The 26,600-nt window shown below is 38.2% G+C and overlaps 1 protein-coding gene across 2 annotated transcripts in view; it reads left to right on the top strand.

Annotated features, from left to right (window-relative positions):
- Positions 1-8,137: 8,137 nt before the first annotated feature.
- The window catches only part of SLK (STE20 like kinase), a 57,651-nt gene continuing 39,188 nt past the window's right edge, over positions 8,138-26,600 (top strand). For both annotated transcript variants that reach the window (XM_079899179.1, XM_079899178.1), the window contains exons 1-2: positions 8,138-8,944; positions 26,395-26,559. In XM_079899179.1, the coding sequence (XP_079755305.1) occupies positions 8,795-8,944; positions 26,395-26,559 (315 nt within the window). In that variant the 5' untranslated portion in view covers positions 8,138-8,794. The remainder of the gene's footprint in view (positions 8,945-26,394; positions 26,560-26,600) is intronic.

The following is a 26,600-nucleotide window of genomic DNA, read 5'->3' as shown; positions in this document are numbered from 1 at the left end:
GGACAAATAAATAGACAACTTTGTATCAGTATATTAGAAGTATGTTGTGTGGTTCAATTTAAGATCAGGTGAGAATTTTAGGAAACATGGAAAGCATTCTATAACATTCAACACCTAAATTGAAGTATACCTACACCTGAAACTAACATGACATTGTAAATCAACTATACTTCACTTAAAAAAAAATAAATTGAAGTACACATTGCGACTATTACTTTCCGAGCAAAAACAGAATGTAGAGTTATTTTTTTTTTAACTTATGTAGCCTTTGATTATGACCCCAGGGACTTTGAAATAGCTACTGAGATGCCATCTACGCTTTTTAACTGCCATTAAAATAATTTTAAATTTTGTTAGGCAAATTTAAAGCATTTCACTTTATTACCAGAATTAACTGGATTACATATGAATTTTCTAGTTAAAACTATCTTGATATTAACTCTTCAATTTTAAGGGTTAGAATTTCAATTACTGAATTACTGAGAGGTTAGTCTGGTTTTCTTAAAGTCTGGTCTATTGAGCACCTTTCTTGCAAGATGGCACTGTAAAATGCAGATTCTACGGTTAAAAATGTTTGAGAAACAGTGGATAATCTTGTGCAGAAACGCCAAACACATTAGCCCATTAAAAGTTCTGCAGTAAGAGAAATTTTAAAACTTTATTTAGCCAAGAGTTTCCCAAAGATATATGGCTGTAGCACTCCTTTTTAAAGTAAAGTTTTGATTTACTTAACCTTGTTCCAGTTATAGATTGCTGCTTAACAAACTTTTCTAAAAGGTAGTCACTTAAATTAACAGCAGTTGTTTATTTAGTTCATGAATCTGCAATTTGGGCAGGGCTCAGTGGGGAAGGTTTGGCTCTTCTCCACTGGATGTCAGCTGGGGTCGTTTGAATAGAGTCAGGAGGATCTACTTCAAGATGGTTCACTCGCCTGGCTGGCAGGTTGATGCTGGCTGTCAGGTGGGAGCTCAACCAGGACTGAGGGCCTGGGGCCTCTGTTTCCTTCCACACAGTTTCCTCCACATGGGCCTCTCCGTGGGTTATTTTGGGCTCCCTTAGAGCATGGTGGCTGGGTTCCAAGAGTGAGCGTTCCAAATGACAGGAAGTGGAAATTGCCAATTTCTTAAAGTCGGGGTCTAGAAACTGGCACAAGTGTCACTTCTGCTGTATTATATTGGTTAAGCAGTCACAGATCTAAGATTCATGGGGAGGGAACATAGATACTTCTCTTGGTGGAAGGAGTTTCAAAAAATGTAGTGGATATATGTTAAAATTATACACATAGAAAAATGCACAAACCATAAGAGCAGAGTTTAGAGAAATTTTGCATAATAAATGCACCCGTGTACTCAGCACCCAGAAACCTCCCTCCACCCCGGCTCTGCTCCCACCCCATTGTCCTCTTCCAGTCACTACTCCCTCAAGGGTAACCAACATCCAGGACTATAATACTAAAGGTTAGTACAGGGTTTCTCAACCTCAGCTGGATAATTCCTTGTTGGGGGTTAGTTGGGGAACTGCCCTGTGCATTGCAGGATGTTCAGCAGCATCTCTGGCCTCTACCCACCAGATGACAGAAGCACCCTCTCCCCTAGTTGTGACAACCAAAAATGTCTGCAAAAATTGCCAAATATCTGGGAGGGGGGCAAGCAAGATCACCCCCAGTTGAAAATCACTGGGTTAGAAGATAATATCTCTCCTTTATTGTTTGTCTAAATCCCACTTAACCATCTAGAATATAAGTTCCTAGAATATATACCTGGCGTATAGTAGCAAATTGAGACTATCTATTGAATGAAGGAGTGAATGAAAGGTAGCAATTCTAAATAGGTATTTAAAGACTCAACTCTATATATTTACACAGCTGAACCCTCAATTACATATAATTTGTTCGTTTTTGTGAGAAATGCCATTTTATGAAGTTCACATGGATTTAAAAACTCGAGAATATATATGCATGTAAACAGAAATATATATTGGTTAATTCTTCCTGTAGCAACGTAAAATACAAGCCATGGAAATAGAAAAAAAAACTGTGATCACCCAGACAAATAGGCAGTATCCCATGATAGTGTTAATGATTTACTGTAATAAGCCACAAACTGTGGTTTGTAATTGCTGTGACAGCCTCGTGAAACAGGAATTTGCAGTAACAAAGTTTTCGTTAAAAACCTGGGTGAGGCACTAGGTTCTAAAAGATTAGAAGGGGAGTAGGAAGAAGTACAAGATGGTAACAAGGGCTTGGAAAGTTATTTCTTTACAGGAAAAATCTAAAAATTTCTTTTGGAAGATAGCCACTGACTTTACTCTGAAAATATCCCCCCCCTCCCCCCAGCACATGTGACAGTGTGACATCTCACTAGGTAAATTTTGTAAGGGTTATCCCAAGAATAGTTTTCAGTGGAAACGGGATTCTCAATGAATTTCAGCAGACATGCCCTTCTTTTTGAAATTCCTAACTACAGTTATTACTCTTCAGTCAAAATTGTGTCAGAAAAATGGACACAGTTACTAGTAGATAAGGCAACTAGAGTTAGGGGCACCATGAAAACAGAATTTTATAGTTGCCAGGGCTCTTAGAGACCATACGATCATTCTGAAAGGGCAAACTACTACAAAAATTTTACCTTAGCAGTTATCCTGTTTTCTGGGTCGTTCTGAATTGTTTCAACTCCTTGAAGACACCTCTGTTAAAATTGAAACTCGGGCTTCCCTGGTGGCGCAGTGGTTGAGCGTCCGCCTGCCGATGCAGGGGACACGGGTTCGTGCCCCAGTCCGGGAGGATCCCACATGCCGCAGAGCGGCTGGGCCTGTGAGCCATGGCCGCTGAGCCTGCGCCTCCGGTCTGGGAAGGTCCCACATGCCGCAGAGCGGCTGGGCCCGTGAGCCATGGCTGCTGAGCCTGCGCGTCCGGAGCCTGTGCTCCGCGGCCGGAGAGGCCACAGCAGTGAGAGGCCTGAGTACAGAAAAAAAAGAAAAAAAAAAAAAAAAGTGAAACTCATGTGTAATCCTCAGGGTGTAGAGTAGTGACTTGTGCACAGAGCTGGTTAATCACAGGACAAGTAATTTTGAGCCAGTGCTCAAAATGATCACATCCAACATATCTCTTATGTAGCAAAGAGAGAAGAAATATAATACATACAACTATGGAGCCATATTAGCACAAAGGCTTCTATCAACCTCACAGGCTTAGTTGCCTGAATGCTGTGGCTAGTTAATGTCTGAATGAAATAAATTTGATAGGGATTATTCAAATCCTTGAAGTTGAAAAGATGTTATGGCATCTAGATTTTTAAACTGGAATTTGAATACCACTTATAAAAGAAGTATGTCTGTACAGTTTTTTTTTTTAATTTCCTAAGATCTGAATATGTTAAGACTTGTCATTACACTGTGAAATGCTTATGATTCATTTGAGCAGAAGCAGCTAGGGATGAGGAGAGGGTGGGAGTGTGAGTGTAACAGTTCTGTATGACGCAGAAAGGGAGATGAAGTAGAAGGGAGGAAGTTTTGGATTCCTTTTTTGAATCAAAAATAGCTTAAATCAAGTAATTTGTTTACTTTTAAAACAGGAAAAAATGACCAAAAATCTGTAGTTTCCTGAATGACACACAAATCCTATTTCAGGAGAATAATTGTCATAATTGCAGGTTACTTTCTTAAAATACCTGAAAAAATTCCTTCCTAAAAGTGTAAGTTCACAAGGATAGAAAAATATATTTACACCACAGGGTGCTCGTACACCAAAGGAATTTGCTCCTTCCACGTAACCTCCACAGTAGCATTTAAAGAACTTATTAGCAAATTTACTGCCTAAATTAGAAATTTGGAAGGGAAAAGGAATTGACATGTAACTTGATTTCACTAGGTATAAAATTCTTTTATTTTCATTCATTATCCAACAAAAATTTATAGAATACGACAAAGACATGGGGCTAGATGCAGGGGGTATAAGGATGAGCGAGACACAGTCCCTGCCCTCAAAGTCTAGAGGGAGAAACATACACATACTTTCAGACATATACTCAAATATACACATGCTCACACACACAAACAGACCCACATATACCCCCATACACATATATTCACATACATATTCATTGCTCATACACAAACACACCCAACACCCATATACTTTCACATACTCACACACATTCACATATAAACATATTTACACATACACACACACATACATTTGGGAGCTCACAAAGTGGAGACCATGAGTAGAGTATGTTTCCAAGTTACAAAGGGAAGGAGAAAGAAATAACAGTGGCAACAATCCTGTGAGACAGCTATTACAGAAGCTCAGTACGGCTAAGGAGATAGTCATAGTGGAGTTGTTAAATGCTAAGGAACTGGTTTACCAAGATCTAGATTCAAGTTCAGATCCTCCATTACTATCTCTGAGGTCATGTTGTCTCAGTTTTCCTCACTTTTACTTGGGAGCTATCACAGAACTTACCTCAAAGGGTTTATATGAGGTTTAAATGAGATGATACATGTAAACCACTTAGCACAGTGCCTGGCATGTAGTAAGCACTCCATACATATTCAGTTCTTAATTTTTAATGATATCTTTATTATTATCAGTGAAGGTTAGTTATCTGGTAAATTGTGAAGACAGTTCTCCGCTCACCAATCTGTCAGTGAGTGGAGACAAAACATTGTGTATTAAATGAATACTTTACGTGGCCACTGTTTAAACTTAATTTTTAAAGGATTAAAAATTCAAGGAAGGCAAACTATATTTACAGTTAACACAAACATCTAGATATCCCACTGGCCGATGAACTCACAAGTGTAGGTAGTGTGCTACATGAGGGGCAAGTTTTTCGCTAACGTCACAAGGGTCTCTGGCCCAATGAGTGGAGTTTGATAGTAATACTTGCTACAAATGTAAAAAACAAACAAACAAAAAAAACCCATCTAGATATCATGGTCATTATTGGGAAAATCTGAATCTGACTAAATATCATCTCACCTGGTATTATTAAATAATTTCTGTGGTTGTAACTTCATGGAAAAACTATATAAGCTATTATTAACTCCACAATCATTTCACCAAAGTATGTTGAACTTGATCACCTCATTTATACACTACTGACCATGTCATTTGATATTATTCATTGATATGATGAGGCAATTCATAAAATAAGAAATAAAGGTGGCCAGTATACATCTGAAAAGGTGTTACATCACCAACAATCAGAGAATTGTAAATGAGAGATTATTTTGGACTATCTTGGCAAAGTTTAAAAAGATGGATTGGGTGCTATTGAGGGGCTGGTGACACTGGCATTCTCATACCTACATTGTTAGTAGGAGCAGAGATTAGTACAACCTTTCTAGAGGCCAATTTGGCAATACAAGTAAAAACAATTAAAAATATGTTCTTTGATTCAGCAGTTCCACTCCTTGAATTTTATCTTAAAGGAATATAATCAGACAAATACACAAAAATGCTTGTATGTGCATGCTCACTGCAGTGTTGTTTGTGATGACAAAAAATTGGAAACCACCTAAATGCCTGCCAGTAGAGAAATGCTTAAATAAATGATGGTAGAGCTATATACTGGGACTCTATGCAGCTATTAAAAAGATAGATCTATTTGTGTTGACATGAAAGATGTCCATGATCCATATCAGATACCATTTTTATATTAAAAAGGTATATGCATAGAGAAAAATTTGGTCATCTATAACTTTTTAAAAGCAGCTTTATTGTGGTATAATTTACATACCATACAATTCACCCATTGTAAGTTTACAATCCAATGACTTTTGGTAAATGCGTATAGTTTTGCAAGCATTACCACAATCCAGTTTTAGAACTTTTTTGTTACCATCCAAAGTTCCCACCTGCTCATTAAGGCTTAACTTTTAACAGTGGTTAGGTTGAGGATGAAGTCTGGGAGAGTGAAGGCAGGAGGGGAGAATTATAGACAGCTTCCTAGTTTATCATTTCTGTCTCATTTGAATTAATTTACACCAAGGATATACTATCTTTTCATTGAGAAAACAGTAAAGGTTTTTCTATTTTGAAAAGAACAAAAAAAAGGAAACAGACTTATACCCTTTGACCCAAATCTACTTCTGGTAATTTACCCTAAGGAAATAATCAAATATGTGGAAAAGGATCTGTGAACAAATATATTTATCAATGTTTTATCTGAAACACAGAAAAGTTGTTAAGCAATCTAAATATCTCATGATGGAAGAAAACAATTACTAATCACACTGAAATATGAAAGGTACAGGATGCAAATATTTATATGCAATCTTTATAATTTTATCCATGTAAAAAAAGTTAATGCACAGCCAAAAAGTCCTGTTTGGAAATATAATGAAATCTTTCCAATGGTTATCTCTGGATGGTAGAATGATAGCACTTTTAATTTTTTTGTGCATTTCTTCATTTCCCACAATGAGTATGTATTTTCTTTACATCTGAAGCCAACTACATAAATGATACTAATTAAAAATAGGGTTTCCCTGGTGGCGCAGTGGTTGAGAATCCGCCTGCGGATGCTAGGGGACACGGGTTCATGCCCCGGTCTGGGAAGATCCCACATGCCGCAGAGCGGCTGGGCCCGTGAGCCATGGCCGCTGAGCCTGCGCGTCCGGAGCCTGTGCTCCGCAACGGGAGAGGCCACAACAGTGAGAGGCCCGCGTACCGCAAAAAAAAAAAAAGAAAAGATTAATTATGGTATTGTTTTCACAGGTGTTTCCATTTGTCAAAACATAAAAGTGTATATTTTATTTATTTTTACAATAACTTATTTTCTCATTTTTATTGAAATGTAGTTGATTTACAATGTTGTGTTAGTTTCAGGTGTACAGCAAAGTGATTCAGACCATATATATATATATATATATATATATATATATATATATTCCTTTTTAGATTCTTTTCCATTATAGGTTATTACAAGATACTGAGTATAGTTACCTAAAAGTATATATTTTAAATATGTACATTTTATTGTATATCAGTTATACCTCAATAAACCTATTAAAAAATAGTCTTGAGAAACAAGATCATCATACCCCTCTTACTGCAAGAGGGGTTTTGTTATGCCATTTTGGGGCTGGAGGACAAAATGATTTGGTAGGGGTACTTAGACAGCAAAATGGCCTCTGCTCCAGATAGCATGCATGCATGCATGCATGCATGCATTCATTCATGGAATCTGCCTTCCTATCACATGCCAGGAATGTTGGTAGGTACCTGCATATCATGATGCTTAACCAGCCACTGCCCTGAAAATGCTCCCTCCTAGTGGAGGGGAAGGCGCGGCACCATCTGACAGATTGCAGCCAGCACCCACATTAGGTCGTTTTCCACTAGTGCTGTCCAAGGGGGCCGGAGGCAGATCAGGAAGTGAAGGCCTTAGTAAGTGGTTCAGATGGAGTCACGAAGGGTGACACCAGGATTACGGCTATGGAAGTGGCCAGAAGAAGGTAGATTACCCTCAAGGGAGTGTCGTGGTCATCACTCAAGAAGCGGGCTTAAACAATTTTTATATGTTTATGTCTGTCTTACGTGCACACTTGTAACAACAGCAGGAACTGAAATTGAGCGTTTGCCGGTGCAGGCACCTTGCAAAGGGCTTACATCCATTGCCTCATTTACTCCTCGCCACAACCCCCAGGTCGGGACTTTAAGGACCTTCATTTCACAATGAAGAAACTGAGGCTCGGAGAGGTTAGGCGCCCAAGGTCACATAGCTCATAAGCTCTGGATCCAAAGCAAACAGCCACCACAGATACTTCCCACTCACTCTGGGGCCCGTTTGAGAACGAAAAGGTCCAGATCGGGACAGCTCAGCTTTCGCTCGCTACGTATTTTCCCAGATCCAGAATGGAGGAAACATCCGCTACCACAACCAACAGGGTCGTACGCAAAGGGGCAACTCCATCAAAGCCGTTGGCTGACAAGAATTTGAGGCTTGGAGGACAAACCCGGAGCAACCGTCAACCAGCTACCAGCTCAAGCACCAACAGCGCACCCCGCGCCGGGGGCAAGCAAGCCTCCTAGGGCCGCCAGCTTGCGGGGCTCAACGCGCGTGCGCGGGGCCAGAGGGGCCACCCCCGCGCGAGTACGCGGAGAGCCTGGCGCGCGGCCGGGGGAGCGCGCGGGCACGCTGCGGCGTCGGCGTTGGCGCGCGCTTTAGGCCGAGGCTGCGTGGGCTGGGGAGGGAGCTAGGCGGCGGCGTCGGCGGCGGCAGCGGCTGCGGCGGCGGCGGCGGCTGCGCCCCAGAGCCCAGGGGGACGCGCGGACCTCGCACCGCGGGTGCAGACGGCTGCGGAGGAGACCCCGGGCTCCCGGCCCGGGGCGGGAGAGCTCGGCCAGACGACTGCCCGCCTCAGAGGCCGCCGGCCGCGTCCCTATCCCGGAGTGGCCGACGCCCCTGGAGACTCGCCGTGACACGGGCCTAACCGCGGTGGCCGCGGGCGTCCGGACCACTCGGGCCCGTCGGGCCGGGCCGGTAGAGGGACGAGCGTCCGGGCAGGTGCCGCCCCCCGAGGGCCGGCCGGGGGCCAGGCGCTTAGCCGCGCGGCCCGCGGGCCGGGCTCGGCAGAGGGGCCGCCCGCGCAGCGTCCCCACCCCGCGGGCCGGAGCGGGAGTCGCGCCCCGCCTTCTCCGGAGACTGCCGGGCCGGAGCGGCGGGAGCCCGGACAGCCAGCGCCCGCCGTCGCCCGCCGGGCTCGCGCGGGAGAGCGGGGAGGAGAAACTTTGCCTCTTATTGTTGTTTTTACTCATTAAGTGTAAGGAACTCTGTTGGGAGGAAGAATGTCCTTCTTCAATTTCCGTAAGATCTTCAAGTTGGGGAGCGAGAAGAAGAAGAAGCAGTACGAACATGTGAAGAGGGACCTAAACCCCGAGGAGTTTTGGGAAATTATAGGAGAATTGGGCGACGGAGCCTTTGGGAAAGTGTACAAGGTAAGAGGGAGAAACGGGAAGTTGCACTTGTGAGATCAAACAGCCCGTGGCCCGGAGTGGCACGAGGATTTCTCGCTCCCGCGTCCTGTTCCTGTCTCTTGGACCTTATTCTGACTTCGTAAACGTACGTTGGAACTTTATTTAGGTTATCATCCAAGCAGTAGCTGAGAGGTAGGGTTTAAGGCTGAACAAAATGGGGCCTGGATGTAGTTTAAAGAGTGGTTGCCAAACGGAGGCAAGGTTTATCGTCTGCTCTGTTAAACGTTAAAGGAAATGAGGGTGTTCTTTAATTTAAAGGAGGGGTCTGGATGTGGCCCTCAAGCATTTTCAAATCAGAAACTCATTATACTTTTCAGTGGATTTCTATTTGTGTACTAGCTGTTTGCATTCGTATATATACTTACACTAAAGCAGTTCCCTTTTGGGGTCCAGAGTATATATTTGGTTGTATCTATTGCTCATACATAACCAGTCTCTTGGGGATGAGAGCGAAGTGATTGCTACTTGCAGACTATTCTTGACTTGGTGGCTTGACAGCATACTGTAAAATGGAGTGGAATTTCTGATAGAAAATTTTTGGAAGAAAACCTGCATCTGGTATTAGTTTCTAAATATAATTATAATAAGCATTGACTAGAAGTCAATTTCAGGGCTTAAGAAATTAAAAAAAAACATGCACCTACATATATACACATATTTTTACATACAGATATTCATTTCAGTAGAAAGAGGTTTGCTGTTTCAATAGGAAGGCATGGGTTAACTGTTTACTGTCTTGTAAGGAGTATATGAATGATGTCATCAGAATATTTTAATCCTGAAGGGTGAGGATTTTATGAGACAGTTTAAGGGGAAGGACCCACAGGGTTGCCTAGAAGTGAAAATATAAATAACTTAAGTTTATACAGGACTCTGCAGTTTTTAAAGTACTTTCACATTATTTGGCCCCCATGAGAGTTCTGCGAGATATGCAGGTCGTAGTATCTACATTTCATAGATGAGGACACTGAGACTCAAATTGTTCACATTCACACTAGTCACAGCCTAGATTTGATCTCAAGTCTTCTGACCCCATATTTACTGTTACTTTTTTTTTTTTAACTTTAATGTCTATTGGTAGAAGTGATAGCATTTTTCCTTCTTTCTAAGCATCATCACACTGTCTGCCTTTGCCCTGCCTCTAATGCATCTCACAGCCCCTCATTCTTAGTCTGGAATATCTACTCTTTTCTGTGTGCTTTCAAAACACATTGTTCACCTTGCTTACTATGGCACTTGTCACATGTTAATGTATTTATGTTTTTATGATAAGACTAGGGGCCAAAATTATATACATTTGGGTTAATTCTATTGCCTTAGCACATAGTGCATTTCTCTTTATATTTGTGGAAATGAAGGAATGTGTGTTACCTGCTTGTGAGCGCTACTGAAGCTACTATGTGCTGTGAAAGTTGACAAAGTCAACTTCAGTGCCTAATGTGGAGGGTAGACTATGGATTTCGACAAGAGCTTACAGTATAGAATGTATGGTAGACAGGGCTTTTAGTGCAGTGGGAAGATCACTCCTGGGAGTTAAGAATTGTGTTTTATTGCTGGTTGTCACAAACCAGCTTCGAGATCTTCGAGAAATATAATGTCTTTGGACCTCCTTTTTCTGAGGTGGGAAATCATAGATTTCCCTAAATGTTTAGATTCTTTTACCCATTAATGTTCTGTGAGTATGCAGTTATCTAGGAAAGGCAAAAATAAATCCTCAAGGCATCTGGGATCTGGTAGTTAGAAGGCAGTAGGTGATTATGGGCAGTTTTCATGGTATAAATGTTTTATTGAACAGGAACAGTGTAATATTAAGACACTGGCTCCAGAGTTGGACTATATCTTGGCTCCCTCAATAGCAGCCTGTGACCTTGGACAAGTTACTTAATCGTTCCATGTCTCATTTTTCTCATCAGTAAGACCTACTCCTTAGTGTGTGAGAATTAAAGGAGATAAAAAATGTAAGACACAAAAAAGGGCTCAGAAAATGGCAGAAAATTACTGTTGTTACATTTACAGCTCGGAAACAAAATATGGGATGGGACAGGAAAAGGGACCTACGAAGATAGTAAACCATTTTCTGGCACAGGCAGATTGTGTGGACATGCTAATGCTATGTGATTTAATTCTTTAATGACTCTGCAAAGTGAATGTATCCTCCTATAGTGGGACACCAATTGAAAAAATTTTGAAAAACAAGAGACTTACTCTATGTAGTTGAACACTATAAGATTGTGTCAAGGATAATTTTTGTGGGCTTGATTATCTATTTTAGTGTGATACTTGAAGAGTGTGAGTTCTTTGCATCTTTTCTTTTCATCTTTCATTTTTTTATGCTTTCAAGGAGTAAGCTCTGAGATTTTTTTAAAAAGAAAATTTTAAATTTAAACTTATCTGACCTGTTCTGCCTTTTTTGTAACCTTTTTTTATTGTACAAGATTCTCTAGGAATTTTAAATGTATAGACTTCTGTGTAAGAGAAAAAGCTTTGATAGCTTTTTTTTGTTTGTTTGTTTTGTTTTTCTTTTTTTTTTTTTTTGCGGTATGTGGGCCTCTCACTGTCGTGGCCTCTCCCGTTGTGGAGCACAGGCTCCGGACGTGCAGGCTCAGCGGCCATGGCGCACGGGCCCAGCCGCTCCGCGGCATGTGGGATCTTCCCGGACCGGGGCACGAACCCGTGTCCCCTGCATCGGCAGGCGGACTCTCAACCACTGCGCCACCAGGGAAGCCCTGATAGCTTTTTTTACAATTGTATGTAATAGAAAACTATTTCTGAAGTTGATTCCAACTGTCATTTGCTTATGGAAATTAGTAACTGTTACAAAGGTTAAATTTCTAAATAGGCAATCATTTTTCCGTCATATTGTTGTATGCTCTGCACTCAGTCCTGCACTATACAACTCTGTAACAGTTACTCTCTTGCCTGAAAGATCTTCCCAATTTTAAATTTATTTTCTCTTTTTAATAGTATTATTTGACACATAAATGAAGATATGTAGTATCCCTCACAATTTTTTATGTTTAGATTTCTGTTGCTTTTAACAGAAAAAAAAAAAAGGAATGACATGAAATGATCTGTTGAATTGAAGCTGAACTATTGACTGTGTGCTGGATGAAAGTGATTCTTTTTATGTCCCTGATGGGCATGCACTTTTTTTAAAAAAAAAGTAGTGAAATATATAATCTTTGTATTGAAAAGTACAAAACATACATGTACGTTTAGCAAACAATAGTAAAGTGAACTCATATTAACAACCATCAGAGTAAAGGAATTCTGCCAGTACCCCAGAATCCTTCCCACCTCCTTTCTGAATTACTTCCTCTCTCCCCCTAAAAGAAACCGCTATCCTATCTGTACGTTTTTCATTTCTTTCCTTTCTTCATAGTTTACTATCTAGGAGTGTATAACTAAACATGATAACTTTAGTTTTGTATGTATTGAGTGTATTTTGTGTCTTGCCTCTTTTGAAATCAGCATTATGTTTGTGAGGTTTGTCTTTGTTATCGCTAAAGCGGTATGTAGTTAATTGTTGCATAGAATTCCAATATATGGTTACATCACCAATTATTTACCATTGTACTGTTAATGGATATATCAGTTGTTTCCAGTGTTTGGCTTTTATACACAGTACTGGTGCATATATGTATGAGTTTCACTAAGACTCAGGAGTAGAATTGCTGGGTTATAGGGTAGTGTAACTTTAATTTTACTAGATGATGCCATACTATACCAGTTTACACTCCCACCAGCAGCGTATGATAATTTCCTTGCTCTGCATTCTCTCCAACATTTGATATTGTCAGAATTTTTAAGTTTTGACAATCTGATGTTATAGTTTTCCTTGTGCTTTTAATACATCTTTCTCTGACTGCTAATAAGTGATTCTTTCCATAGGTTTATTAGTAATTGGAATTTCTTCTTTTGTGTTCAGGTTTCTTGTTCATGTTCCTCTTGGATGTCTTTTCCTTGTTTATTTGTAGTGTATTCTGGATTTTAACCATTTGCTGGTTATGGTTATTGCAGATACATTTTCATTCTGTGCCTGTCTTTTCATTTTCTTTATGGTGTCTTTTTATGAACAGGAAGTTCTTGACTTTAATATACTCCAACTTTGTTTTTTCTTTTTCAGTTAATGCTTTCTGTATTGTATTTGAGAAATTCTTTCCTGGAGTGTCCTTCCAGTTGTTGGATGGGATACTGCCTGATTGATGAATCACCTAATAAAGCTAATTAGATCTTTGGGAAAAAAAGAAAAGAAAAGAAAGGCTTTCCTAACCTGAGATCATGGAGATAATCCCCTATTTTATCTTCTAAGAGCTTTATGATTTTGCCTTTAACATTTAGGTCTACAACCCTAAATGTTAAAATAGATTTTTGCAAATGGTATGATATAGGGGTCCAATTTCATTTTTTTCTCCGATGGATACTCAATTGTCCCAAGACTCATCACTGGGGGAAACTGTTCTTCCACTGCTCTGCAGTGCTGTCTGCAACATGTGTCTGTTTCTGCGATCTCTAGTCTCTTCATTGATCTATGAGTCTATTCCTTTGTCAGTATCCTGCTGTCTTAATTAGGAAAGCATTGAAACAAATCTCTGCTAGAGAAAGACTTCCCCTTGTTCTTATTCAGCAGTGTCTAGTATATTCTTGGCCTTTAGTGCTTTCATGTACATTTTAGAATTAGCTTAATTGAGTTCCACAAAAAAACCTGTTGTGCCTTTTTGAAGGGGTTTTATTGAATTTATATTTAGATCAACTTTGGAAAAATTAACGTCTCCCTGATACTGAGTCTTCCTACCTATGCATATGTTTTATCTCTAGGTCTTTTTTTAAATATCTCTCAATAATGGCTTATAATTTTCTTCCCCAGAAGTCTTAGGAGCTCAGACTACTTCGAGAGTCTCTTAAATGCTTTGTTTTTCCTATTGGAATTTCTTCCTTATTTTGGTTATGTACAGCCTTCAGTAGTCTTCTGAGAAAGGATGAATGGAAGGTTTGGTTTTTAAGACCAGGCCTGTCTGAATATGTCTGTATTATAATGTCATACTTGATGTATAGTTTGGTCGTAGAATTCTAGGTCAAAAATACATTTTTGAACTAGCGTTGGTGAGGACAAAGAGCAATTGAGAAAATCCCCATCCCTTACTTATGGCCAGTCTTCCAAAGTGATTGTATGAATTTATACCCCCATAAGTAAGGGATGGGGATTTTCTCAATTGCTCTTTGTCCTCATCAACACTTGCTATTGTTATTAATACTGTTATTAATATTTTATGTTAGCCATTCTGGTGAGTGTGAAGTGGTTTTATTTACATTTTCCTTATGACTAAAAAAATTGAGTCATGTGCCTATCGAATATTTGGGTATTTTCTTTTTTGTGGAAATTTCCTGTTTGCCCATTTTAAAAAAATAGCTGTATTGAGGTATAATTTATATAACTCAGAATTCACCTATTTTATGTTTATAACTTGATGAGTTTTAATAACTTTGTACAGTTGTGCAACCATCACTACAATCTAGCTTTAGAATCCGCTTTTGACCACCTGAAGTTCCCTTGTGCCTATTTACAGTCAATTCCTGTTCCTGCTGGGGTTTTCTTTGTCTGATTACTAATGAGGTTGAGTTCCTTTTTATATACTTATTGGCCATTTGGATTTCTTCTTTTCTGAAGTGCTTGTTAAAGTCTTTTGGATTCTTTTTCTTTTTCTCACTGATTTATGGGAGTCTATATATTCTGTTAACTAATCCTCTCAAGTTATATATGATGCACATTATTTTCTCTTGCTTTGTAGTTTGTCTTTTCTTTCTCTTTATGATATCCTTCTTTTGTATAGACATTTCAGATTTTAATGTAATTCAGCTTATTAACTTTTTATACTTAGTGCTTTTTGTCTTAAAGTTTCCTTACCCAGGGTGATGAAGATGTCCTCCTCTGTTATGTTCTTAAAGTTTTATGGTGTTGCCCTCTTCCTATACATTAGGTCTGTAATTAAACTAATGTTGGTTTTTGTCTATAGTGTGAAGTAGGGGTCCAGTTTCATTTTTTCTGTGTAGATACCCAGTTGTCTCAACACAATTTACCGAAAAGACCACCCTTTCCGTATTGCTTTGCAGTGCCTCCATCATATGTCAAATGTCCATATACACATGGTATATTTCTATGAATTTCCTATTTCTTTAGGATAAATTCCTAGAAGTAGAATTGTTAGGGCAAAATACGTGAGCATTTATTAATGTTTACTGTGAAATTACTCTAGAAAGGTTTATAAATTAATTTTTAAATTAATTTTTAATTATATTGTAAGATGTTATGGAAAAACCTGAATGAACTTTTTGGCCAATCCAATACAAATAATTAAAGAACTTCTATTTATTGGGAAAATTAACTTGTTAGAGATTGAAATTAGCTTCTTTGACCATTACTCTAATTATTGTTCCTTCTCTTCTCTCCATAAATGTAACTATTATCATCGGTTTCTTTTTCTGTTTGTTTTGTTTTTTGGGTTTTTTTTTGGCCGTGCTGCGCGGCTTGCGGGATGTCAGTTCTCTGATCAGGAATTGAACCCAGGCTACGGCAGTGAAAACGCTGAATCCTGTCCTCTGGACCACCAGGGAACTCCCCATCATCAGTTTCATGTATATGTTTCTAGATGTTTTTCTGTGTACTTATGTATATATACATGGGTTATACCTATTGAAACAACCCAACAATGGTCTGTTTCTGTGCCTTTGTTCCTTGACCTTTTTCAATGTTAGTTTTTATCCTTTTAAAAAAGTATTTGCTTTTTCAGTAGACAAAAGGAGTATCTGTTTATTTCATTTTCCATTTCTCTCATTTTTAAAGAGATTGCCGTTTAAAAATTAATTGAATTATTCATATTCTAATAGAGTTGTTTTCTTGTTGATTTGAAAGTACTTTTTATGTACTATGAAAATGAGCACTTTATAATAATGGTGCAGTTATTTTAGTTACTTTAGTTTATGCTGCTTTTTTGATATAAAGACATATAACGTTCTTTATTCTACAAAATCTGTCAATGTGTTACTTTGCTTTTTTTTCCTTCACTTTCATGCTTAGAAAAGCCTTCCCTACCCAGAAATTAGATAAATATTTATCTATATTTTCTTCTAAACTTCTTAATAGTTCAGTTATGAAGAATTTTAATTTTAATTCATCTGGAATATAATTTTTTTCTGTGGATTGATATGGCGCTCTATTCTACCCTAAAAAAACCAAAAATATATTTTTTCTATTTCTAGAAATGTAAATACTATTATTTTGAAAATATAGCAAAGTATAAAGAAGAATATATAAAAATAATTCTACCTTTTAGATAACCTGTTAATTTAAAAGAACTCAAGGATATACTCATGTGGTTAGAAACTTGAACAATACAAAAAATGATAAAATTGAAAAATGAAAGCCTTCCCCGCCAGTCTTTTTTCCTGAATTTAGCCACTATAATAATATCTGTGTATCTTTTCAGGTAAAGTTTTATGCCTGTATGAGCATATATACAAATGCTTGTTTGTAAAACTGAAAATATATCAACACATGCACGTTAGTATACACAGGTGAACTTAACTGCCTGTCAAATTGATAGCATAATCATACTGGAAAAGTGCTTCAAATGATGTTTTTAATTAATTAATTAATTTTTGGCTGCGTTGGGTTTTCATTACAGTACGTGGGCTTCTCATTGTGGTGGCTTATCTTGTTGTGGAGCACAGGCTCTAGGTGCGTGGGCTTCAGTAGTTGTGGCACGCAGGCTCAATAGTTGTGGCTCGTGGGCTCTAGAGTGCAGGCTCAGTAGTTGTGGTACATGGGCTTAGTTGCTCTGTGGCACGTGGGATCTTCCTGGACGAGGGCTCGAACCCGTGTTCCCTGCATTGGCAGGCGGATTCTTAACCACCGCGCCACCAGGGAAGTCCCAAATGATTTTTGAATAGAGTGCTCTGACTAGTGGGATATATTTAAAGGATAAAAAGAACAGCAAAGAATGCTTGAACTTTATTAAATAGGTTTGTTACTAGTAGTGATACTAATGTTATAATTCTGAAAATACTTTATATGTACTATAGGATAGAGCAAATTAATTATTATAGTGCTGTTTTCGGAACTAGGGTTGTAACTCGGAGACAGGGGTTATAAGCATGAAATGTAAGGAGGAACCCTGTGACATTGATTTTTGAACTGGAGGTTTTAGTTTGAACTCGTGATAAAACATGCACTCATGCCCCCAACACACACACACACACACACACACACACACTACATATATACATATTCCTGTTTTCCACTGAAAAGGCCTAGAAGTAATGATAACTAGTACTCCTAGCTCTTGGTTTCTAAATACCATTCCCCACTAAAAGGAGCCAGGGCTCGTTGAAAAGTCTGATCCAGGTCTGGGCTAGAGAAGTACAAAAGTGATAAAAATTGAAAAGTAAAAGCCTCCCCACTACTCGTTTTTTCCCAAAGGAGCCTGGATATCTTGGACCAGAAAGCAAAGATATGCTCAGAAATTAATGGGGACATGCCCAAAGAATACCGGTTAGTTTTGAGCAACAAAAATATCAACAAAATAGTAGCCTAATAGAGGAATGCTAGTTGGTTAATATATAAAGATTGATAAAATTAGAAAAACCACTATTTTGCAACCACACTATAATAATTCAGGCAAAAATTATTGATGGATGCTAAAAAAATCATTGTGTGGAAGGCTGTGGAGGAACATGGTTTCACCCCGTAAGTATCGTAAGTAAGTATCACCCAGTAAATGTACCTTTTTGGTAGAGAGAGCTGATGGATACCATCTTAATCAAGTGATCAAACCTGGGGTTAATCAACAGTAACAGGAGGAACTGTATTTTCTGATGTAATTCAGTGGGAACTGTATATAATCACCAAATGTAGTATTTTTGTTAAAGATATTTAACCTGAATCTGATAATGAGGAAACAATCAGACAAATCCATGGTTTGAACTTTTAAAAATGTAAGCAATAAAGGAGTTTTTTTTTTTAGATATTTGAGAAATTTGAATATGGAGTATATATTAGATATTGTATCAATGTTAAATTCTTTGGGTATGTTAATTATATTGTGGTTATATGTGAAGTGCAGCTTACTTTGCAAGTGGCATAGTAAAAAAGAAATGCATGTGTGTGTGTGTTAGTATATACATATCTATACACATACATACATATCTTTTACATATATATGTAAAATATATGTATGTGGATCTTGTGTGTGTGTATTGAGAGTGAGAAAAGCAAATATAACAAAATGTTAATCGGTGACTCTGGGTGAGGGGTGTATGGGTGTTCACTGTCTGTTCACTCAACTTCTCTGTAGGTTTGAATTTTTCAAAATAAAAAAGTAAGGGGTCATATTTTAAAATACTCTTCTACACATTGCTTTATTTCACTTAACAGTTCTCCTTTTCACATTTTTTCCCTCCCTCTATATAGTCATCATTTTTCTCTTTCTCTTTTTCTATGAAAGGAGAAAGAAAGTCTCCTTTCAGAGTAGGCAACTACTTCTGTACTATTACTAAAGTTATTTGGTGTTTATTAAATACCGCATTATGTTTTGTACTCAATACCACATGAAGTCCAAATTCCTAGCATGTATACATTTATGTTTTAAAAGAGGTAACTGAAACTTTGGATTGCAAAAATAGCTTTAACGTGCTGGCTTTTCTTTTTTCCTTCTTTGTAAAAATCTTAGTATTTGTGTGGAATAACTTACCTTGACAGCAGCATGTTCTGGTCCTTTTATAATTTAACGTTGAGAATGGTTGTGTGGCAATGACCTTCCTTACCATCTAAAAGCCTTTATTTTTCTTGAGTTAATGTCCAGAAGTAGTACATCTTTGTTGTATTTTTAAATATTTTTTTGAAATTGTCTTTTCGTGTTCTCACTTTTTCATCTTTTCAACTACATAGCCTATGCAAATTTCCACAGCTTATCTTTCACACAATTGTCAATAATGTTTCAGTTTATTCAGGCTGCTCCGAGTCAGCAAGTCCTTGAAATAAGTGGGAAAACTGTGTGATCTGAGAATTGGTAAAACATTTTGGAAACTGCAGATTTAGCCAACATTAACTTATTACTGACATTTTGCTGTTGGTATCTTGACCGGCAGTAACTCAGTTTTCAATAAATAACCAGAACAATATAAATAAAATAGTGTTTGGGAATATAAAGAGAATATAGAGTATATTCCTTTCTCTTTTGCAGAATTCAGGAAATGAGATGAAAATTCTTTTTTAAAAAAAAATTTATTTATTTGGCGATGCCAAGCGGCATGTGGGATCTTAGCTCCCCAGCCAGGGATGAACTCATGGTCCCTGCAGTGGAAGCGCAGAGTCCTAACCACTGGACTGCCAGGAAATTCCCCGAAAAATGCTTTTTTAAAAAGGATTTCTGTAATATTTCCCAGATGGGAAGAGTATAGTTGATCCTCATTATTTGCGGATTCTGTATTTGTGAATTTGTCTACTTGCTAAAATCTGTTTGTAGTCCCCAAGTCTCTACATGCATTACTTTCACAGTCATTTGTGTACGTGTGCAAAGCTATGTAAAATGTGAGTCCCTAGACCCACACATTACATGCTGAGATTGAACTAGGTGATGCTACGTCTTCTTGTCTCAGCTCTCATACAGAGATTTCCAAAGGATGGAGACAGTAGAGAGCAATGTAGTGAAGTGCAAGAAGCTCCTGCTTTGGGACGAGTTGGATGGGGTTTGAATCCCAGCTCTGGCACCTGTTAATTGGGGCAGCCACCTAACATTTCTGACCCTCATTTTCTCTTTTGTAAAACAAAGAAAATAGAATCTACCAGGATGGGTTGTTTTTGAGATTGAAGATTATAATCTATGTGAGGAGGGGTGTGTGTGTGTATTTCTTTTAGGAGCAGTGGTTCAGTATTCACTAATTCAGGATTTGTAGTGACCTATATAGAACATAACTAGCACAAATAATGGAAAGCAACTGTATATCTTTGCCAAGTGATGTTGAGTAATTTTATTCTCATTTGATATTCACACTCATTCCTAGCAAAATCGTATCAGGGCTCTGAGAAGATCACCAGAATTAGCATATAATGTAAAACAGGTAGCAACAATAGCTAAACAATCTAAAACTATCTGCTTTCTCTAGTGCTATTCTTTTTTTTTTCCCTCACTTAACTGCTCTTTGGAACTTTGAATGTTTATTAATCAATATTTGTTTTTAATTTTTTTAACTTTTTACTTTATGTTTGAGTATAGCTGATTAACAATGTTGTGATAGTTTCAGGTGCACAGCAAAGGGACTCAGCTATATATATATATACATGCATCTCTTCTCCCCCAGACTCCCCTCCCATCCAGGCTGCCACATAACATTGAGCAGAGTTCTCTGTGCTATACAGTAGGTCCTTGTTGGTTATCTATTTTATTTCTTTATTTTTAAATGCATAGATGTTTTTAAAAGTTTTATTTATTATTTATTTTATTTTTGTCTACGTTGAGTCTTTGTTGCTGTGCACAGGCTTTTCTCTAGTTGCAGAGAGCGGGGGCTACTCTCCGTTGCGGTGCGCAGGCTTCGCATTGCAGCGGCTTCTCTCGTTGCTGAGCATGGGCTCTAGAGTGCAGGCTCAGTAGTTGTAGCGCACGGGCTTAGTTGCTCTGTGGCATGTGGGATCTTCCCGGACCAGGGCTCGAACCCGTGTCCCCTGCATTGGCAGGCGGATTCTTAACCACTGTGCCACCAGGGAAGCCCCAAGAATAGCTCAGTCTGCCTTTAAGGGGCTTGTTGAAAGCCAACTAACAGCTGGAGGTGCCGGGGAATGAACCTGGGGCCTGGTACATGCATGTACATGTTGATCCCAAACTCCGTGACTATCCCTTCCCCCCATCCTTCCCAGTATGAGTTTGTTTCTGTTTTGTAAATAATTTCATTTGTATCATTTCTTTTTAGATTCTGCATAACCAAATATTTAATACTACTCTGTGTCTTAGTTCTCCCATCTATAATCCTCATCTGTTTTAGAAGGATTATGCCACTTATTAAATTCGTGTCTTTCAGCTCCAGACACCCCCTTCTATGGCTCTACTTTGTGATGCTGTTCTAAGATTTTGCAAATCACATTTCTGACTTGCCAGCTGCTCACTTTTAGGTTTCAGAAGTATGGAGCACTAGAGGGAGGCTGCAAGGAGGAGGAGGAAGAAAGAACCTACACCTTTCTCTTTGTTTCCTGTGGGCTCCCTGTCTGCTTTCCTGTTACTTTGACCATCATCCTAGTGGAAATTCTTCACTCCAGCAACAGTAGTCCTGAATTCAGTTTGTAGTTTTTCCAGCACTCACAGAGCCAGCCTCATCACAGCCCTTACTAACACCAGCTCCAGTTGGCTAGTCTCCTCTTCTTCAAAAGGTACCCTAGCCCCACAAGATCCTCTTCCAAGTTCAGAGCTGCCAACAGCAGCTGAGCAGAGCAGCACTCTCTCCTCAGGGAGCTCAGTTTCAGCTCTGCAGAATCTTTCCTCCAGGTTTCTGAGTTTTAGTTATTCCAGTCTCTTTCCTTGGCTCCTGTGATTCGTGAAGATAAAAACATAGTGATTTTTAAGTGATCACAACTGATCTCTGAAAACTGTTCATGTATTTAAGTTATGTCTCCTTTAAATTAATATCTGAGTATTTGTTATTTCATTCTTGTTTTTATTAACATTTGTTTAGTTATAATTACATCTTTATGTGAAGAATTTTCATGCTTTAGGTGGTAGATGAGACTGGTTTTTTTTAAAATAAATTTATTTATTTATTCATTTTTGGCTGCATTGGGTCTTCGTTGCTGTGCACGGGCTTTCTCTGGTTGCGGCGAGCGGAGGCTACTCTTCGTTGAAGTGTGCGGGCTTCTCATTGCTGTGGCTTCTCTTGTTGCGGAGCACGGGCTCTAGGCGCCAGGCTTCAGTAGTTGTGGCTCGTGGGCTCAGTAGTTGTGGCTCGTGGGCTCTAGAGCGCAGGCTCAGTAGTTGTGGCGCACGGGCTTAGTTGCTCTGTGGCATGTGGGATCTTCCTGGACCAGGGTTCGAATCCTGGTCCCCCGCACTGGAAGGCGGATTCTTAACCACTGAGCCACCAGGGAAGTCCCGAGACTGTTTCTTTTTAACACTCTATTTGCATTATGTTTGTTGATAGTTTTACACACTTAACAACGTTTATTTCAGTTTTGATTTTTAGAGTTCTCTGGAATCAGATCCTGATGAGTAATCAAGTTATTTTCAAACAATAATGTAAGAAGCACTATATTTTCTAATGTAAATTTTATTTATTATTTATATTAAACCAAATGGTATTATTGTTGGTCTAATTAGTATACCCAGGGCAATGGAATAATGAAATTTGTTACTACAAAGAACTTTAGAGATTATCTAGTATTAATTATTTTTCCCCTTTCATGCCATTCTATTCACAAGTAAAATACACATCTTTAAAATCTTCCAGGACATTGGTAGAGGCATGCAGAAGCAGGATGACTTTTAACTTTACTCAAAATATCCTTGGTCTCTTACCAGGGCTTGTATTTTATAGTGTTCCTCTTTAAGAACAGTTCCTCTGTACTCTTTCTTCCCAAAGTGTTAAGTTAAAATGGTGAGAGAAGGGCTTATTTCTCACTGGCTTATTTCCTGACTTGGGGGAGGGCGAGTTCTATTTATTATTTTTTCAACTGTAGTGTCTTTCTTAGAGAGATAAACGTAATGTCATATTTTAGCAGTTATGATAGACTTTTTTTTTTTTGCGGTACACGGGCCTCTCAGTGTTGTGGCCTCTCCCACTGCGGAGCACAGGCTCCAGACGCGCAGGCTCAGCGGCCATGGCTCACGGGCCCAGCCGCTCCACGGCATGTGGGATCTTCCCGGACCGGGGCACGAACCCGCGTCCCCTGCATCGGCAGGTGGACCCTCAACCGCTGCGCCACCAGGGAACCCCAGACTTTTAACTTTTAAACATCTCTCTAATTGGGATATGTCCCAATTTATTGATTGACGCCTTAGTATTGTTCGCCAGATGGCAGTTGTGATGTATCTGTCATTGCTTATGCTTTGTGAACGTAGTTGTATCTCTGGTGTCATACAGTTGCAAACCCTTGATGTTTCAATCAATAAACCATTTAAGAACGTTTTGAAGAAAGAATGTGAGTCCTAGTTGTCATCTGAAAGCTTCATTTAGCACCTGTGGTAAGATCAAGAAAGTATCAGCATTATAATTGCAAAATGGGAGACAGTGGCTTCAAAGAAAATTTTGGAGACAGTAGTAGAGGGGCACTTTTTAAAGAAATGCTGCATCACCAAAGCTTTTCATGGCTAGAGAATGATATTTTGTGGAAAAACACAGACATTAGATAATTGTGAGTGAAAAAGTGACTCAAGAGTTAAATGTGAAGAAGTGTTTAATTTTTCATGTATGCACAAGGGTAACATACGCTAACAATTTTTGTCTATATTTATCCAGAAGAGCTCTTAAAAAGGAATAATGTGAAAGTTCTAAATGATAAAGTGCCTGGCAGTTTTTCTTTCTTAGTGGAGCGTAAGATAATGGCACATCTTAAAAGACTTCGTAGATTTGATAAAATATGGTGGATTAGCATATTATTCTAGAGTGGTAGTTATGACTGATAAAGTTATCTTTTTATCCATACATATTCTGTGAACCCTAAACATTAGGGTTACTTTGTTAGTAATTAGTATTAATTTTTACCTCTACCTAAGGAAGTAAAATGTAGCAAAATCTAATTAGGAGAATTCCCATATATAGGCTAATACCTGGTTTGTTTATTCTTTCTACCTAAGGAAGTAAAATGTAGCAAAATCTACTTAGGAGAATTCCTATATATAGGCTGATACCTGATTTGTTTATTCTTTCATCATCATCTCAAAGGTTAGATAATAGATCCCTAAGAAATATCCCATAGACTGATTTTTTTGTATCTTATTGCCTCTGTAAAAATAATACATGTCCATTTAAAAATGTAAACAATATGAAAAATATAGAAAAAGTCAAAAGCACGTGAAACTCTGCCATCCCCACTGATGATGTCTTTCCAGATATTTCTTATGTAGCTATCCCTGTGTGAAAATGGATGTGTAGTTTTTGTAAAACTGCATACCTTTTGTGTTTAGTAAGTTACTTTTTTTCCATTCAGTGATATGTTGTGGCTTTTGTCCCATCTTAAGAAATATTAATTGGTTAGTCAAATAATTATAATGGTTGCATAATTTTCCATTGTAGAAGCATACTGAATGATTTAAGTAGGTTCCCGTTAATGGACATTTAGGCTGATTAAGTTTTCTTTATTGTAAACAGTGCTTTGATGAATATTTTGTGCATGCATTATTTTTTTGTAAAATTATCTCCTTATAAATTATTAAAAATGGGATTTGGACATTTATTTGTTTATTAAGACACTTATTACTAGCTTTTGAAAGTTTGCTATTTTTTCTTTTAAGGTGATAGATTTACTGAAGTGATGGTAACATATGTAATATTGAAATGTCTTTTAAAAACCCATTAGTATTTTAAGATTTGATTCCTAACTTTAAAAAATGATCTTGGCTTCTACTACATATTTGGAAACCTTTCATTTCTAATAAATGGAGGTGAGAAGTTATTCAATTAAAATGGAAAAGTTAAAGTACTAAAAACAATGAAAAATAATTAAACTGATGGACGTATAGGGAAACTGGAAAGGGTAATGATTAAAATAAAGAAAGGGCTTTGGAAACAACCAGGATTTGAATCCTGATTCAGCCTCTTACTAGCTCTACATGACCTCGGGGAAGCCTTTTAATGTCTCTAAATTTATTTATCCTCCTTAAAAGTAGGGATGCTAATATATCATGGGGTCATTTTGAGGATTAAATAATAATAGTAATAATTCCAGATAAGATGTTTGAATCTTTTTTACTATGTGTGGCAGGTGTTGTATTAAATGTTTATATGTATTCTTTTCACTTGGCAAGTATTTATTAATTCTCACAAACTCGTGAGATATAAGTATGTTTTATTGATGAGGAAGCTAAAACTAAAAAAGGGAGTTTGTAAGTTGCCCAAGCAACATAGTTAACAAGTGACAGAGTCAGAATTTGAGCCCTACCAGTCTGACCCAGTAGAGCCTGCAATTTGAAATTCTATCGTATGTGTATATAAAGCACTTAGCACAGTGAAAAGCATGCATCAGTTAATATTTATGTTTAGGCTATCTTTAAAAAATAAGTATGTCAAGAGAATGAGAAGACAAGCCACTTGGAGAAAATGTTGGCAAAAGATATATCTGATAAAAGACCGTTATTCAAAATATATTAAGAATTCTTAAACCTCAACAATTAGAAAACCTACAGTCTGATTAAAAAATGGCCAGAAGATTTGGACACCTCACTGAAGAAGATATTCAGATGGCCAATAAGCATATGAAAAGATGCTTAGTATCATATGCCATTAGGGAGTTGCAAGTTAAAACAGGGAGACACCACGACACACTTATTAGAATGACAAAAATTTATACCAACAACACCAAATGTTGGCAGGGGTGTGGAGCAGCAGGAACTCTCATTCATTGCTGTTGGGAATGCAAAATAGTATAGGCGCTTTAGAAGACAGTTTGGCAGTATCTTGCAAAACTACACATACTCTTACCATATGATCCAGTAATTCTGCTCCTTGGTACTTACTCAAAGGGGTTGAAAACTTAATGTCCACACAAAAACCTGCACACAGATGTTTATAGCAGCCTTATTCACGATTGATAAAACTTGGAAACAACCAAGATGTCTTCAGTAGGTGAATGGATAAACAAACTGGCACATCTATATAATTGACTATTATTCAGCGCTAAAACGAAATTAGGTATCAAACCATGAGAAGACATGGAGGAATCTTAAATGCTTGTTACTAAGTGAAAGAAGCCAATCTGAAAAGGCTACATACTGTATGAAAAACAAAACTATGGAGACAGTAAAAAGATCAGTGGAGGGGTTAGGAAGAAGGGCAGGATGAATAGGCAGCGCATAGAGATTTTTAGGGCAGTGAAACTATTGTGTATGATGTTATAATGGTGGATACATATCGTACATTTGTCCAGACCCGTAGAGCACATACCAGGAGTTAATCCTAATGTAAACAGTGGACTTTTGGTAATAATGATGTGTCAATATAGGTTCATCAGTTGTAACAAATGTACCACTGTGGTGCAGAATGTTGATGGGGGGGAGGCCGTGCATGTGTAGGGAGGAGAGTACATGGGAACTCTGTGTACTTTCTGCTCAGATTTGCTGGGAGACTAAAACTACTCTAAAAAATAAAGTTTATTAAAAAAAAAATTTAAAAAGCAAGTATGTGTTATAAGCATGAACTTTTGATACTTTTGTTTTTAGGCCCAGAATAAAGAGACCAATGTTTTAGCTGCTGCAAAGGTGATTGACACCAAATCTGAAGAAGAACTTGAAGATTACATGGTTGAAATTGATATATTAGCATCTTGTGATCACCCTAATATAGTGAAACTTCTAGATGCCTTCTATTATGAGAACAATCTTTGGGTAAGTATTTTCTGTTAATCTATAGGAATAACCAAAATGGG

The sequence above is a fragment of the Stenella coeruleoalba genome, assembly GCF_951394435.1.
Source record: "Stenella coeruleoalba genome assembly, chromosome: 16".
In the NCBI taxonomy this organism is placed as follows: domain Eukaryota; kingdom Metazoa; phylum Chordata; class Mammalia; order Artiodactyla; family Delphinidae; genus Stenella; species Stenella coeruleoalba.
This window is presented reverse-complemented; position numbering and strand designations above follow the sequence as displayed.